At 27.9% G+C, this 17,083-nt stretch overlaps 2 protein-coding genes across 3 annotated transcripts; one reads left to right on the top strand and one right to left on the bottom strand.

The window, feature by feature from the left end:
- Positions 1–15,334: 15,334 nt before the first annotated feature.
- Positions 15,335–15,803, bottom strand: LOC119602922. Its single transcript, XM_037954729.1, has 2 exons — positions 15,708–15,803; positions 15,335–15,649 (listed from the first exon to the last, which is right to left on the bottom strand). The coding sequence occupies exons 1-2, from the start codon at positions 15,715–15,717 to the stop codon at positions 15,381–15,383; spliced, it is 279 nt and encodes a 92-aa protein (XP_037810657.1). The 5' UTR covers positions 15,718–15,803; the 3' UTR covers positions 15,335–15,380.
- A 581-nt stretch (positions 15,804–16,384) lies between these two features.
- On the top strand, positions 16,385–16,881 carry LOC119602921. 2 transcript variants are annotated; one of them, XM_037954727.1, is made up of 2 exons: positions 16,385–16,480; positions 16,548–16,881. In XM_037954727.1, the coding sequence occupies exons 1-2, from the start codon at positions 16,471–16,473 to the stop codon at positions 16,829–16,831; spliced, it is 294 nt and encodes a 97-aa protein (XP_037810655.1). In that variant the 5' UTR covers positions 16,385–16,470; the 3' UTR covers positions 16,832–16,881. The 2 variants fall into 2 exon arrangements, with proteins under 2 accessions (XP_037810655.1, XP_037810656.1); XM_037954728.1 differs by having other exon boundaries at positions 16,407–16,480; positions 16,551–16,881.
- The last annotated feature ends 202 nt before the right edge of the window (positions 16,882–17,083 follow it).

Consider the following 17,083-nt stretch of genomic DNA (forward strand, 5'->3'; position numbering starts at 1 on the left):
ACAAAATTTTTGGAATTTAGATTTTTGTACTCATATCTCATTTTGTTGATTTTCAATAGCAATCTTGAAAATTTTAATTCCAAAGATATCTGGGGTTTCCAGAAATTTTTTCTAAACAAACATACCGATAGACAGAAGGACAACATAGTGACACATAAGGATTCAGAATGTATACATTTGTACAAGAATTCAGAATATATGTATATGCATACTATGTAAAGTCAGAAAAATATACTGTGGAGATTAAAAAAAGACCCCTCTAGAATAATATTATAAACGCTATATCTAAAATATTACATAGTTGACCTTATTGTTTTGGGACCGAATGTGAACCTTATATTATCCATTTTTTTTAATTTATAAGTACCAAAATTTAATTAGTTTGAATCGAGGGTGTATGTTACATCAGATTCCCAAAAACTACACATAGAACACTATACATAAGGCCTCGAACTCACATTTTAAAACACTACCAAGTAATCTGTTAGAGACCTAAAGCTATTTAGAATAACCTCGAAATAAATGTGTCTAATTACATATGTATGTATATTTGAATTTTGAACCACATAGAATTGGAAAGGAATCTAGTTTTAAGATAGCAGTTGCCTTCACTGACATTTGTAGACTGGCCTAATTTATAACAGTGTATTTGCCGAAATTCCATATAAACCCAAAAAAATTACATTTATATATTTACAAACATAGACACAGAAAGACCAATAAAAGAGAATTGAACATAAGAAACGAAATGGAAACTATTTAATTTACAAAATAAATTTATACCAATAAAAATAAAAGAAATCAATATAGTATTGAAAAATATTACAAAATATACATACATTTATGTATGTTTGTAAGTATATAAAATATAGACATAAAAAGGAGACATTTTCCTAAAAATTTAATTGAATAAATGTAATTTATATGTACATGTGTGTGCATACTTATTCACATGTAGATAAGTTTGCAAGTGTCCTTTAATACTATGTTCAAATTTTTCAGGTTTAATTTAATGTTGACAGGCAACCAGCCATTATCAAGTGGTTGTTTTTTCACAAAACTAAAAACAAACATGAACAAAAACACTACATAATAATAAAACAAAAAAAAAAAAAACAAAACATTAATAGTGTTAAATTGAAACTTGCAACTTTTGACATTTCGATGACCTTACTTAAACTGTATTTATGTGAGTGTGTATGTTTACACATACATATTTGCATGTACAAAAAAAATTATGTTGGTATGTGCGTTTTATACTAAACTGAAAAAGCAAAAACAAAATATAACATTTATAAATTCTGTTTGTAACAAACTGCAAAAAATTCACTTCATAACTGAAGAACAGAAACAAAAACACTTTAAATGTTTAGTACTGACAATATAAAAATGGAAAAAATAATACAAAAAAAAAAAAATGAAAAGAATTTCAAAATTGTACTTATTGTTTTTACTCGCTGCCATTTTGTCAGCAACTTAACCTAGTTCTAAGTGTTTCATGTCATATCATTTCATTCCTCATTTCCTCTATAGCTGAATAGCCTCTATGTAAGTGTTAGAATATGTGTAAGTTTTTGTATTGTAGTATGTGTTGCAACCATTTGCTTTTTATCCTTCTGCTGTTAAAGAAAATTCAAATTCTCATAAACATGGCAGCGTAGGAGTGGCTTTTTACTAATACTCTGACATTTTCTTAACCCACACATTTTGTTTCATGAAAAAACTTTGTTTTTCTTTTATTTTTTCTAATATGGGAGGAGTTTTGTGGTTTTTCTTAATTTTTCTCTCTTTTACTCTCTTTAGGGTTAAAGCTCTCAGTTTTTAAAAGTTCTTTTTTTAGGTATGATGAAGTGGGGTCAATGTTTTCTTTTTGTTTATTTCTTCCTTATGGAAACAGATTCATTTTTACCCCAACTGGAATTTATTTTCTAATTCCAGTGGAATGTTTTTTATATCAGCTGTTTTATGTAGTTTGATGATAAAATTTTTATTTTTTGGGGTTAGTTTTTTCTCCTTTTAGTGGTGAATTTTCAGTAGAAGCTTTTTAAGGGGGAGTTTTAAGTTCAACTTTAGCAATAAACCAAAAACACATCAGGTAAAGTGTTTAAAAGAAGAGATTGATATGTTTAAAGAACATTTTAATTTAATTAAAAATGAATGTTAATTTTATTAATAATAACTACAATTTAAAAATGTTAGATTTGCAATGCTAATCGTCTAAACTTGGTCCCATACTCATGAAATTCTACTTAAAATTTATTTATATCAAATTGTATTACATATTTTCAATGGAAAAGTTACATAAAGTATTTTTTTTTTTTTTTTTACTTTTTAATCCCTCATAAGTAATTCACAAAATTTAACACAGAAATTGTATTAAAATTTGTCACATACAAAATTTGTACACTAACATGGGTATCTTTTATATGAAAATATAAAATCGATTTACAAACGTAAATTTTCCCAATAAAATAAATAACAAAGTAGCTAATAAAGATTGATAAGATTTGAAACATTTGTGTTTAGGAATCTTTTTTAAGTAAAATATATCTAGAAATGTAAACACTAAACAGATAAAGCAATTCTTTTCGTTTACCTTTCCTTTTGTGTCATGCCAAAATTGAAATGGGTTCAAATGTTGTTTAATCATGAATATAAAATTGATAATATTTACCAGCCTTAAGTACGCCTCTGACGTCATATATTTAACAGTTTTTTAAAGGAACGAGGAAACAACCTGAATGAAAAAAATTGAAATTTAACATGAACAATCAACCAGAAAAAAAAAACGAACGCAACATCATGACAATGTAGGCAAAAATTAAAAAGAATCACTTGCTAACCTTGGGAATTAATAATAAGTTATCAAGAAGGCCACAACGAATAGTAATATACCCTTTATAAAGGTCCCCAATAAAAGCTTATGTGGGAAGTTCTACTTAAGTATCTGCTTTCGTATAAAGTCGTAGAACTGAGGCCAATAAAGCTCTATAAAGATTCACGATTGAGGATACGTTTAAAAGATAATGTGGGATTCTAGAGTAGACATGGGAGGTAATGTTTAAATTTTCAATTCCATATACATTTCAAATGTAATGGAAACCTTAATTACTTCTATAGTGTAATTAAGCAATAACCAACTAAAATTACTTGTAGTTGAAGTTTTGTGTAGCAGACTTGGGGGGGGGGGGGGGTAATGATTACATAAAGTAATTCATTACATGGTCAATTACACTTGCTTGTAATGTGTAACTGAGGAATAGCCAATTACAATTATTTGTAATTTTACTTGAAGTTTTACCAATAACAATTACTTGTAATATGTAATTAATTCATTACCAATTACAATTACATGTAATATGTAATTTACCAATAATCTATTACTATTACTTGTAATTTCAATTGAAGTTTATCAATTACAATAACTTTAAATTGTAATATAGGTTTATGTAATTGTAAGGCAAACAATTTAAGATTACAAGTAATTGGAAAAAATTCTTCAATTACAGCTGAAATTAAATTGAAAATTCAGATTATAAACTATAACTATAACAAAGCACCATGAGATATGTAATGCACTCTCCTCTCCTTTTACTTTTTTGTTTTATTTCTTGCTTTGTTTGTTTTTTAATTAAAGCATACGCGTGACTTTTGTTTCTATGTATTAGTAACAACTTTAAACGCTTATAACTCTGAACCGATCTTATTAATATATATTATGCACATATACGAACAAATACCTTTAAAATGATATATTTTTGCTAAGATCGGATTTATACTATAAAAGTAAAAGGAGTCACAAATAATCGCCTATTTATTATATAGATTTAATGTTCCACAACTAAAGCTAGTATTTGACACCACAAAGACCTAAAATTTAAGCAAATATAGAGCTCTATAAAAATTGAGAATTTAAGTAGGTGTTTGAATCCTTAAAGGTCTATAATTTCTGCTAGTGTAGGACTTCATAAAGAACCACGATTAAGACTTACATAGAACTCTATAAAAGCTAATCTGTAGCTCTAAAAATACCGAAAATTTCAACTTATTTAGAACTCTAACAGATTTACAATTCAAGTTAATGTAGGGCTCCATAAGGATCCAGCACTTTGAAACTTATGTGGGACTTTAGAGAACCTGCATTTGAAGCTAATATTGGACTTTATTGAAATCCATAATAAAAGCTAATATACGACTCTATAAATATCCACGATTTAAGCTAATGTCGTACTGTACAAAGCTCTATAATTGAAGCTAACGTAGGACTTTACAATTGTAACTAATTTAAGACTCTACAGAGATCCACGAGGTATAAAAATGCACAATTTGAATGTATGTTGGACTGTATAAAGATCCACGATTGAAGTTTATGTGAAAGTTTACAAAGGTCTATAATTACAGCTAAGAAAGCCATCTATTAAAACGAATGTGGAACTTCCACAAATAACCTCTTAAACCAACAATTGATGCCTACATACTATACGTATGTAGGTCTTTAATTAATGCTAAGAAACACATGACTCTATAAAGCTTGCAATTGAAGGTAAGATAGAACCCCAGCAAAAACTGGGTAATGGCTTTCAATTGTAATTACTTACCTAACAACAGACTTTTCAATGACTACTACATATTGTCTAAATTACATAGAAGTAGTTAAATAAGGTCTTACTAATAAATAAATAAATACTTTTTAATTCATTAGTCATCTTGACTGTGGAGCTATAGAAGCTGTATACGTTTTTTCATGCGATTTACAGTGACTACTTTTTCTAATTACTTGTAAGCCTTTCTTGTAAGTACTTGCCTCCAATGACATCACCGTGTTAAAATAATTACTTAAAATGCTATTGTGTAAGTAAATTTTAGTATTTTAACCCCTTACATGGTAATGAAAGTTTTTACTGGGACTCAAGCTTACGTAGGACTCTATAATGATCTGCAATTGATCTACTTATGTTAGATATTTAAAATATCTACTATTGAATGTAATATGGAACTAAATAAAGATATATATAATTAAAGCATAGGTAGAACCCAATAAAAATCTATGATTAAAGCTAATATAGGACTCTATAAAGGCCTATAATTTTAGCTAATGTAAAACTCTATAACGATTTACAATTGAAGCTTAGGTCATATACTCTATAAAGGCATAGGATTCTATCCTGATATGGGACTTTATAAATAGCAATAATTTAAGCAAACATTATACTCTATAAAGATCTATGATTCACGTGGAACTCAATTTGGATCTTAATAAAGATTCATGACATACATCTTTAATAATTTTTCTATTAAATATATTCTATAAAATATCGACTTTAGTTCACTTAAATGTAGGGTATTAAAAGATTAAGTTTAATTTAAATTTTCCCACTTTTGAAAATAATTCGTTTTTACCTTCTTCTTGCCTTCTTACGGAAAACCAAAGTTTAACTCATATATAAACTTACATAGTTAAAAATAATACAAAATGCCAAAAGAATAATAAATTAATTAATGAATACCTCTTAATATCCGGAAGTATGAAGCATGTATAAGTAAGCCATATGTAAAGTAAAAAGTACGATTTATCTTGGTAAGAAACTTTTACGATTTGACTAAAAGAAAATTCGTTGAGGTTTAAAATGCTTATAATATGTATTGGAAAAAAATATAAATCAAATTTGTTTCAAGATATAACAAATTTAATTTTATTTACTTTTTATTATTTATTTAATATATCGTTGCTTTTTTATTTCCCCTTTAAAACTCAAGGCCGTAAAAACGTTGAACTTTTTTGAAATGTCTACAATATATTTAAATTTAGCCATTAATGTTCCAACTTATTGTAGTTGACCAAATTTCTGCCATTTTTGTGTTGTTTACCGGGTAAGCAAAAGTGTTTTTTTTAGTATCGTTTCAATCACCTCCTCTTGGGAAAATTTACTTGAGCGGAAATATGCAAATATTTGCCAAAAACCTAAAAAAAACACAAACAGAAAGTATACATATAATTATAGTTTGATGACTATTTATGAACTTTATTATTGCTTATAGTTATTTTCATTATTATTTAATGAATTTCAGAGGAAAAGAAAAACATTTTATAATTGTTTGTTTATAGTTTTTATATGCTGATAAGTAGTAGTTTGTAAATAATATTAGAATGATTTCATGGAAATTGTTTATAGCGAAAGCAAAATTTTATAAATTGTATTTTTATTTAAATAATGGCTTTTGAAACCCTCTTTTATGACAATTCTTAGGGGCATATACAGATGGACAGACCAGACAGATTTTGTAGGCACACCTCTCATAAGTGATTGAAAATACCGATCTTATTATAAAGAGATTTCTTATTTTTTATCGAAATGAGTCTCTAATCCCTAATGTTTTAGTACGATTAAAATATTAACAAAATTATTTGGCGTTTTTTTTTTGGTCCTTTTAAGACAATGCACATTACAATGCGCCGAAAGTATTTTAAAACAATATGATTATTTTTCCCGCAACAGGAAGGAAATTTTTGACACCCATTTCGAAAAAAAACTAAAAAACTTATTGTGGACAAGAGATCAAGAATATGGATTTGGATACTGAGATCAGGATTTTCATCAAAAAAGATCCGTTTGTAACACATCAAAATATTGGTAGTAGTTCTACAAAAGTATATATTTGTCAGGCATGGGGTGTAATGATTACTCAAAATAAATAATTACTTGGTCCATTACAATTACTTGTAATGTGTAATTGAGCAATATCCAATTATAATTACTTGTTATTGTAATTGAAGTTTTTCCAATTACAATTACTTGTAATGTATAATTGACCAATAACCAATTACAATTACATGTAATTGTAATTGATGTTTTGCCAATTACAATTACTTGTAATTGTTATTGAAGTTTTCAATTAAAATTAATTGTAATTAAGGTATTACTAATTACAAATTACATGTAATTATAAGGAACAAAATTTACAATTACTAGTAATTCTTATTGGAAATTCTTCAATTACAATTACAAATAATTGTAATTGGCAAAACATATATTACAATTACAAGTAATTGTAATTGGTAAAGCTTCAATTACAATTACTTCAAATGTAATTGAAGTTGAAAATGTAGTCATTATCCCACAAGCCTTATATTTCTATATGTACTGATATATATTTCGAAATGTTATTAAATTCTAAGACGGCCCAGCCATATCTGTACATCCATCTTTCTGTCTGTCTGGTGAAAGCACGTTAGGGTTAAAAATGAAAGCGCTAAGAATCTCAATATATTATTTAATAATGCAGTTTGTTTGATATTGAAAATGTCCAATATCGGTCCACGATTTCTCTTAAACCCCATATAAGTGACCTCTAGAATACAACTTAAATATCCATTAATAACTTATGAAGTAATTGTGATAAAATGTTGCACAAAATAGTTTTATGCAACTGAAATATATAATGTGATGTATGGTGAATATCGGCCCCATATAGGGTCGCACTGGTATTGTCTAAATTTTTCATACATGGGCCCCATATATCGCTGGTGTACAGCTCGTATATGGTAAGTAATACCGATATTCTCACTGTATGTATAATACATATGTATATTAATACTATATAATTTAGCATAAGAATCGATCCCTAAAACACTACAACATATGTACATAAATTTCTAAAATTTCAAAGTTTTTTTCTAAACTTTATAAAGAAATATTATAAAACGGGTATAATTTCTAAATAAATTAAGTCTATAATAAAGTTGTTTAGAATTTAATAAACAAAAAGTCCAACAACATAAGAAAATAAATCAAATTAACAATGTTAAACTTGTTAACCTTATAACAACCAATTTTAAAATTCAATGTCAATGTATTTACTTAATAGGGTTATTTTTCTTTTCAAATGTTAAGAGAGTAATTGCTGACTATGTCCAAGTGATTTAGATCAAAATAAATTTTAAGAAAAATAACATTTCTCTTGAATAACATACATACATGTATACATTTTGTAAAACAATAACATTTGTATAATTTTTTTTCTTTCTAAATGAAATTAATATCATTATTTTGATGTTGATACGCTCGATAATGTTTTCGATTACAAGTCCAATTTTCTAACAACAAGTAGTAACAACATGAGTTTATATGCAATTCTTGTAATTTTATAGAGTTTTTTTTTAAACTCATCAGAGATTCATGGCAACACCCTCGTAACATAAACATCAATTTATTTGACATCTATTTTGTATTGTCTGAAACACATACACGTTACACATAAAATTTCAAAAAAAAAAAATAACTGAAATGAAATGTAATAAAATCTTATGAGAAGTAAATATTCGGTTATTCAATGTGTATAATTTTCACGTTCACTTTATATGTTGTATTTCATTTATGTTACGTATTGTTGTAAATATTTTTTTTTAAGAATTTTTCTTTATATTTATTATAACCAACTAGGGATGCCAATCGGGACTGGTTTTTAGAAATCCCGGGATTCGGGATTTCTAAATCCCGAAAAATATAAAAAAAATTCAAAAAATCTTAATAATTTACCGATTACCGGATTTTCGGGATTTCTAAATCCCGAAAAATATAAAAAAAATTCAAAAAATCTTAATAATTTACCGACAAAAATAAAATGTTTTATTTCATATTGCAATATGAATACTCTTAGTAGGTGTTTACTTTCCAATAAGCATTTTGTGAAAAGAAAAACAAATTAATTCAAAGTACATACTTAGAATAAAAATCTTTCCATCCCAGGCACTGAATAGTAGAATAAAAACCTGAAATAATACCCATGATATCCAAATTTACAATGGTTTCCAAATAATATTTAAATAGTATGTGTAATGGGGATCCATACGAGGCTACATAGAGCACCTGTACTGCACCTATATCTCCTCCACCTTATATCCCGTGTTCACTAACCAAGGGAATTATCTTCTCGCCATCTTATTGACAGGTTGACTTCCATTATAGATATCCGATAGTATCAATGCCTATTTATTGCCCTTTTTATACCCTTAGTAGGGATGGTATATTGGGTTTCTCCGGAGTAGTGCTTTTGTTTTATACTGTCCTAAAATACGCTGATGAAATTTGAAATGATCGGGCTTTTGATCCGAGCCCCCATACAAAACACAGCTTTAAAAAAGTATTAGTGTCCACAATTCGCTTAAAAAGAGAACTGTCGCAATGAAATTCAACATAAAACATTTTATGTAACCGTAAATTCGCCCTCCAAATTTTATGAGGATCGACTATATGATGGCGTCCTTCCCCCAAGCATATTTCAGAAAAATAGTTTTTTAACAATAAAGTGCTAGGATATATCGGAGGCGAGGTATACTTTTATTATGAAAACTAAATTACATTTTACTCTCATAACTGGTGTATGGGGTTATATGGTCGGCCTCGCCCGCCTATAATTTCGTACTTGTTATTTTTATATATCCGATAGTATCTATGCCTATTTAGTATAGCAATGAAATTTGATATTCGTAAATCCCTGACGAGCCAAAACCTCTCTACCAAATTTTATGTGGGTCGGTTCATATTTGACCCTACCCCCATATAAGGTCCCGTTAAAAAAATGACTTTAACGCTCATTACTGGCTTAAAAATACGAGTATAGCGATGAAATTCGATACACATATGTTTCATGCGAGCCAAAATCTCTCTACCAAGTTTTATGTGTTTCGGTCCATAATTGACCCTACCCCTACATAAGGTCCCATCCAGATAAATACTTTAACGCTCATTACAGGCTTACAAGTACGAGTGTAGAGATGAAATTTGAGATAAGTAAGTTTCTTACTCGCCAAAAGCTAAGAAACTTTTATAGGAACGTAAATCTTCCTACCGGAAAGTGTATGAACCAAAATTGGTCTAAAAACATTATGAAAAATTTTATAAAAACGGTCAATGATTCACCCTACCTCTCATATAAGGTCCTATCAGTAAATTTGATGAGTAATATCACCCTGATGTTTATAGAAAAGCATATTCGGCATAGCCGAATATAGCACTCTTACTTTTTTTTTGATATTTCAGCTTGTAAGTTAGTAGAGTCATCTTAAGTCCAAAAACTTTTTAAATTCTCTTATTTAGTACTTTATAATGTATAAAATAGCGGAAAAATACTTAAAAATTCGGGATTTTAAAATCCCGAAATTTCCCGGGATTTCATTTTTTAAAATCCCGGTTTTCGGTACTTTCAAATCCCGAAAATCCCGGGATTTTCGGGAATCGGGAATTCCCGTTTGGCATCCCTATAACCAACTATGTACATAACAAAATACTTGTTAAAAATGTATCTTGAAGTTTAATTTTGCTGAATTTCATATCTATAAATTTTTATAAGTTTATACTTGAAAGACTGGAATAAACATTTTGTAGTACGATTAGAACTAGTATAAGATAATTGACAGTTTTGTTGCAGTTCATGGGTTTTAATGGTTTTTTTAAGTTTTTTTGTTTGACTAAAACTATCTGAAATCACTTTGGGAGTATTGATTTTATACCCTACACCACTATAGTGGGCTGATGTGGGTTTGTGCTGATGTTTGTAACACACAAAAATATTGGTCCTACACCCATCTTAAAGTATACCGATCGATACAGAATAATAATAATAATAATGAGTCGATTAAGACATTTCCGTCCGTCCGTCTGTCCGGCTGGCTGGCTGGCTGTCCATGTAAACCTTGTGCGTAAGGTACAGGCCTCAATTTTCAAGATAACTTGATGAAATTTGGACCAAGAATGTTTTTTGGCACAGGTTGAAAATGGTTGAAGTCGGTCTATTATTTCACCTAGCCCCCATACAACCATACCTCCCGATTTGGGCTTTTTATGCCATAATTACGTCAAATATACTATTATCTCTCTAAAAATTGGCACAAATAAGTTTTATATAAGTATAAATGACACTGCAGATTTTCGTAATGATCGGCCCTTATTTGATCCTAGCCCCCATACAAACTCCCCTTCAAAAAATGTCTTAAACGTCTAAAATTGACTTGCAACCATTTGTATCGCAATGAAACTCAACAAAAGTAACTGTTATTTAAAAATATATACTTTTCCAAAATTTAATGAGGATCGGTCCATGTTTGATCTATACTCCTATATAAAGACTCTTTTAGAAATTTTTATTTTTTATCAATAAAATGCTTAAATACTTTGGAATTAAGGTAAAATTCAACATAAAAGTTTCTTTATGAAAAATAAAAATTTTAAAAATATACTCATGGCGTAGGGTATTATATGGTAGGCCATGCCCGACTATACTTTCCTACTTGTTAAATATAAATTTATTCCATTATAAATACCCAGTAAAAACTTTGATTACCATGAATGTATTTTTATGATGCATTATTAGTAAGACCTTGTTAGACTACTTCTATGTAATACAGACGTTATGTAGTTGTCATTGAAAAGTAAGTTGTTAGGTAAGTAATTACAATTGAAAGACATTAAATAGTTTTTGCACTTTTTGACATTTATCAAAATTAACTTTGAGTATCAGGCTTAGATATTTGTTTTCAAATTTTGTTCAGCTTAACGGATTTGTAATAAACAATGACATTGATCCGGACCATAATTCGACCGCAACGTTCGATTTATTGAGAAATGAACGAGTTGAAATTTCTTCTCTTTTTTTGGAATTTTAATCACATCTCCGAAAAAATTCTTAATGACATATCTAATTGAGTAATATAAGATTTATATTAACATTTTTGTTTTTGATTTTCACCTCTAAATAATTTCTAGGTGAAACCGTGAATTCAACTTCTTCGTTAAGGACCTATCATAACCCCTCCTTTTTTTTGATTTTTTTTTTTTTTAAATAGAAACTGATATAAAAACTGCAGAATTTATTAAAATGATTATATTAAAACCATTTCCTTTATATACTAAGGATATAAAACATTTAAAAAATTTGCATATCCGGTATTTTATCAATAAAATAACAAAGATTTTTAATCTTTAAATATAATTGTATATTTTAATCACTTCTACTGCAATTAATTTTAATGCATTAATATTAAAATAATTTACTTAAAAATGTCAAAACAAATTTAAAATTATATTTTTTTAATGGCCTTTATCTATCAAAACTTGTACAAAAAAATGGAAAATTGAAAAACTTAAAAAGGCGCCTTTTAAAAACCAATGCAAGTTAGATACTTGAACTTGAAATAGTCAATTATGTGTAATATTGCAAATTTGTTCATTTAGTTTTTTTTTATTATTTGCTCAAAAGTGCATCATCTTCAAAACATTATTATTGCAATGACATTATTACAGATTCAAATACTTATATTCATATAAATACATCTTCATACATATATGTACATTAGGGTGGTCCGTAAAGTTTGAGAAATGGTATCTTAGAATGAACACAATTTTAATTTTAGATGGGAATATCAAGTGCTACCATTTTGTGTCCACACTAATGTATAGACATAGTTATAATTATATCAAAACAGCAATAAAGGAAGATATATGTATATTGATTGCAGTATTCTACACTTTGAAAAATATATACATACATATGTATTTGTATGTTTGTACTTATAAATATATCGTCACCTCAACAGCAAATAACGTTAAACCGAACAATAATATAGTATTTTTATTATAAAAAAAACACATGCTAACAATAAAAAATGTGTTTTAAATTCAAATATAAAATCTAAAATATCTGCAAAATTTTAAACATAATGTTTCGTTATTTTACATTTCATATGGCGATATAAATTTATGTTTGCAATCATGCAGTGTTACAAATACTAGAAAATTATAATGATTTCAATTATACACGCTTCAACATCAATTGATGTTGCACCGCAAAATTCATTGAATGCAGTGTCAAGCATTTTCCGTAGCACTAAGTATTGTTAGTGTATGTATCTAATAGTTACTACTATCTACAGTAACCATTCATTGTTGATGCAGTTCTAGTGACTTGATGCCCACCATTCACTTATAATTATTTTTTATGATTTTATTGAGAAACAAGAACAACAATCTATATTATTTTTGTAAATATAAATGATGACACTTTTGCTGTTTCTAGTTGTTTTAGTTGAAATCAATAAACAATTATTAAAAGTAATCAATATTGATGTATTAACTTAATAGTAATTATTTTATTCCTAATATTAATTGCTTAGGAATATTGTGGATATAATGTTATAGTTAAGCAAATCATAGAATTTACCTCTAAAAAAATTTATTTTTTTTAATTGTTAAATCTTTAACTTTTTAACAAATAAGAGAATCTTATATGTGTGACCTCCATCCAAGCATAAGTCATAAATTAGAAGTAAATTTTGGGAACTGAATGTGGACTTGGGCTTTTTATGGTGACAATTTCGAACTGAAATCTGTAGAATTTTAAAGGAGTAATTTCCAAGTAGAATATTTTTTTATTAAATTTTATCTTAATACTATAACTTTTGGACGATTCTTCTCATCTAATAGATACTTTATGAAATGGAGTTATGGTTATGGTCTAACGTGAAAAAGTATTTTTTATTAATTAATTAACTATCTAAGTAACTACAACTAACTAACTAACTAACTAACTAACTAACTAACTAACTAACTAACTAACTAACTAACTAACTAACTAACTAACTAACTAACTAACTAACTAACTACTAACTAACTAACTAACTACTAACTAACTAACTAACTAACTAACTAACTAACTAACTAACTAACTAACTAACTACTAACTAACTAACTAACTAACTAACTAACTAACTAACTAACTAACTACTAACTAACTAACTAACTAACTAAACTAACTAACTACTAACTAACTAACTAACTAACTAACTAACTAACTAACTAACTAACTAACTAACTAACTAACTAACTACTAACTAACTAACTAACTACTAACTAACTAACTAACTAACTAACTAACTAACTAACTAACTAACTAACTACTAACTACTAACTAACTAACTAACTAACTAACTAACTAACTAACTACTAACTAACTAACTAACTAACTAACTAACTAACTAACTAACTAACTAACTAACTAACTAACTAACTAACTAACTAACTACTAACTAACTAACTAACTAACTAACTACTAACTAACTAACTAACTAACTAACTAACTAACTAACTAACTAACTAACTAACTAACTAACTAACTAACTAACTAACTAACTAACTAACTAACTAACTAACTAACTAACTAACTACTAACTAACTAACTAACTAACTAACTAACTAACTAACTAACTAACTAACTAACTAACTAACTAACTAACTAACTAACTAACTAACTAACTAACTAACTAACTAACTAACTAACTAACTAACTAACTAACTAACTAACTAACTAACTAACTAACTAACTAACTAACTAACTAACTAACTAACTAACTAACTAACTAACTAACTAACTAACTAACTAACTAACTAACTAACTAACTAACTAACTAACTAACTAACTAACTAACTAACTAACTACACTAACTAACTAACTAACTAACTAACTAACTAACTAACTAACTAACTAACTAACTAACTAACTAACTAACTAACTAACTAACAACTACTAACTACTACTAACTAACTACTAACTAACTAACTACTAACTAACTAACTAACTAACTAACTAACTAACTAACTAACTAACTAACTAACTAACTAACTAACTAACTAACTAACTAACTAACTACTAACTAACTAACTAACTAACTAACTAACTACTAACTAACTAACTAACTAACTAACTAACTAACTAAATAACTAACTAACTAACTAACTAACTAACTAACTAACTACTAACTAACTAACTACTAACTAACTAACTAACTAACTAACTAACTAACTAACTAACTACTACTACTACTACTAAATAACTACTAAATAACTAACTAACTAACTAACTAACTAACTAACTAACTAACTAACTAACTAACTAACTAACTAACCTAACTAACTGACTGACTAACTAACTAACTAACTAACTACTAACTAACTACTAACTAACTAACTAACTAACTAACTAACTAACTAACTACTAACTAACTACTAACTAACTAACTACCTAACTACCTAACTAACTAACTAACTAACTAACTAACTAACTAACTAACTAACTAACTAACTAACTAACTAACCAACTAAGATTTTAGAACTATTGTCGAAAGTAAGACAAGAAACATAATTAATCATTTCCTTCAGTTCCATTCACTTCCATTCCATTTATATCACTCTGCGAATTAATTGATCCAATATGAAATATCAGGAATTGATTTATCATAACCCACTTAAAGAAGACTTTTCCAACTAAAAATTCTTTCCATAACTGATTTCAATATATATTAACTTCTTTTTATTTAATCAAAAATCAAATTAAGCAACAGTTGGGGGATTTTCGGGTTTCTTCCAGATATAGTTGGGCCAAGGAATGCAGGCCTTCATCAAATGCATATAAGCCTGACCCTTAGGACAGTCCACCTCCAAAGCAACTTCATTTAATTTTTCACAATACCAATACTTAGTGGGATCCCAGTGATGAGGATAGGTTTGACCAACTTCAGAGGGATCACGGCAAGCAGATTGACCGGCAACAGCCAAAACAGTGGTAACAGCCATTGAGACCAAGAATGCCAAGCAAATTACTGGAAAAATATGATTTTTTTAACACAAAAATATAATTATTATTTTATTATAACTTACAGTATTTCATATTTGTTTTCTAATATTGAAAGACTTCGAGAATGATCTGTACTGAAATCGAAAGAAAGAAAGAAGTATTTATAGCTGAATTTTTCTTAGGAATCTTAGGAACACACCTTAATTGAATGCATCATCATATATTTAAAAAGTATATACTCTTATCGCTTGTGTTTAATTGCAAAACATTTTGCCATTTCGTTGGAAAGTTTTCTAGAAATACTTGAATACATTTGAATGTATAAGTTACCCTATATTCAGCCTGAATTCAGGACTCGAAAATGATTTAATATGTATCAGTAAAATGTTGTACTTTTTCAGTATTAAATCTTAATGAGTACATTATAATTTAAATTAGTATAAAAGGAATTTATCCTCTATACTGTATAACAATAGGGATCCGCAGCAAAGCTTTTCTCAATCTCTTTAATGCTATTACGAATCATTAAAATCAAATTGTTTATAAATGAATATTTTCTGAAAATCATCCCTTTGTCCTAGAGTATTATATGATCGGTTTAAACTTTTACTTCCAGTATTAATTAATTGTGACGAAATTTGTAAAATTTATAATTGAATTGGGGTTGGTAAGTAATGCAGTAAATCTTATCAATATTTACGTGTAGTTCTAATTGTTAAAAGATGTTTTATTTCCAGGCATAAAAATGAAGCAAAAAAGAATTATTTTTTAAACGACTATATAATCAAGTGAAAATTGCCAATTAAAATCATTATCTAACAGAATTTTAGAAGTCATTATTCAAAAATGCAAAAAGGTATATATTATTTTTAATTTTTTTGACTGTCTCAAATAAATTTATAAAATACCTTTTTAATTTTTAGTAGCTTTGGTTGTCCTTTTCGCTGTAGTGGCCTTTGCTTCGGCTGCCTACGTCCAGCCTCACTACGAGCCCCAAGATATTTATGCTGAACCCAACTGTGCTGTTGTCAACGATCATAGCCGAATGTTCCGTGATATTTCCGATCCCACTCACTACTGGGTATGTCCTGAGGGTCAAGCTAAAGCTGATTACATTCAATGTCCTGCCAATGAGGCCTTCATGGAACCTTTACAAAAATGTGTTGTTTGGGGAGAATGGAAGTGGATTGAACCATACACTAAATAATTTTTTGTTTATTTGATAAATAAATGGCTGATTGTTTTGTAAAATTTAAATAACTATTTTTATTTAAATGTAAGAAAATAATATTTTTTTTGCCCTTCATAATGAGTTTGTAGTTTTCATAACTTGTTTGTATTCTGAATCCTTAGATATAGTGCTGTTTTTCCAGAATTTCATTATACCCTACACCGCTATAGCGGGGTGAATATTTTGTGTTTGTAACACCCGTAAATATTGGTCCTACGCCCTTAAAGT

The sequence above is a fragment of the Lucilia sericata genome, unplaced genomic scaffold (genome assembly GCF_015586225.1).
Source record: "Lucilia sericata isolate MDLA Ls3-8-SP2 unplaced genomic scaffold, ASM1558622v1 Contig000264F_arrow, whole genome shotgun sequence".
Taxonomy (NCBI): domain Eukaryota; kingdom Metazoa; phylum Arthropoda; class Insecta; order Diptera; family Calliphoridae; genus Lucilia; species Lucilia sericata.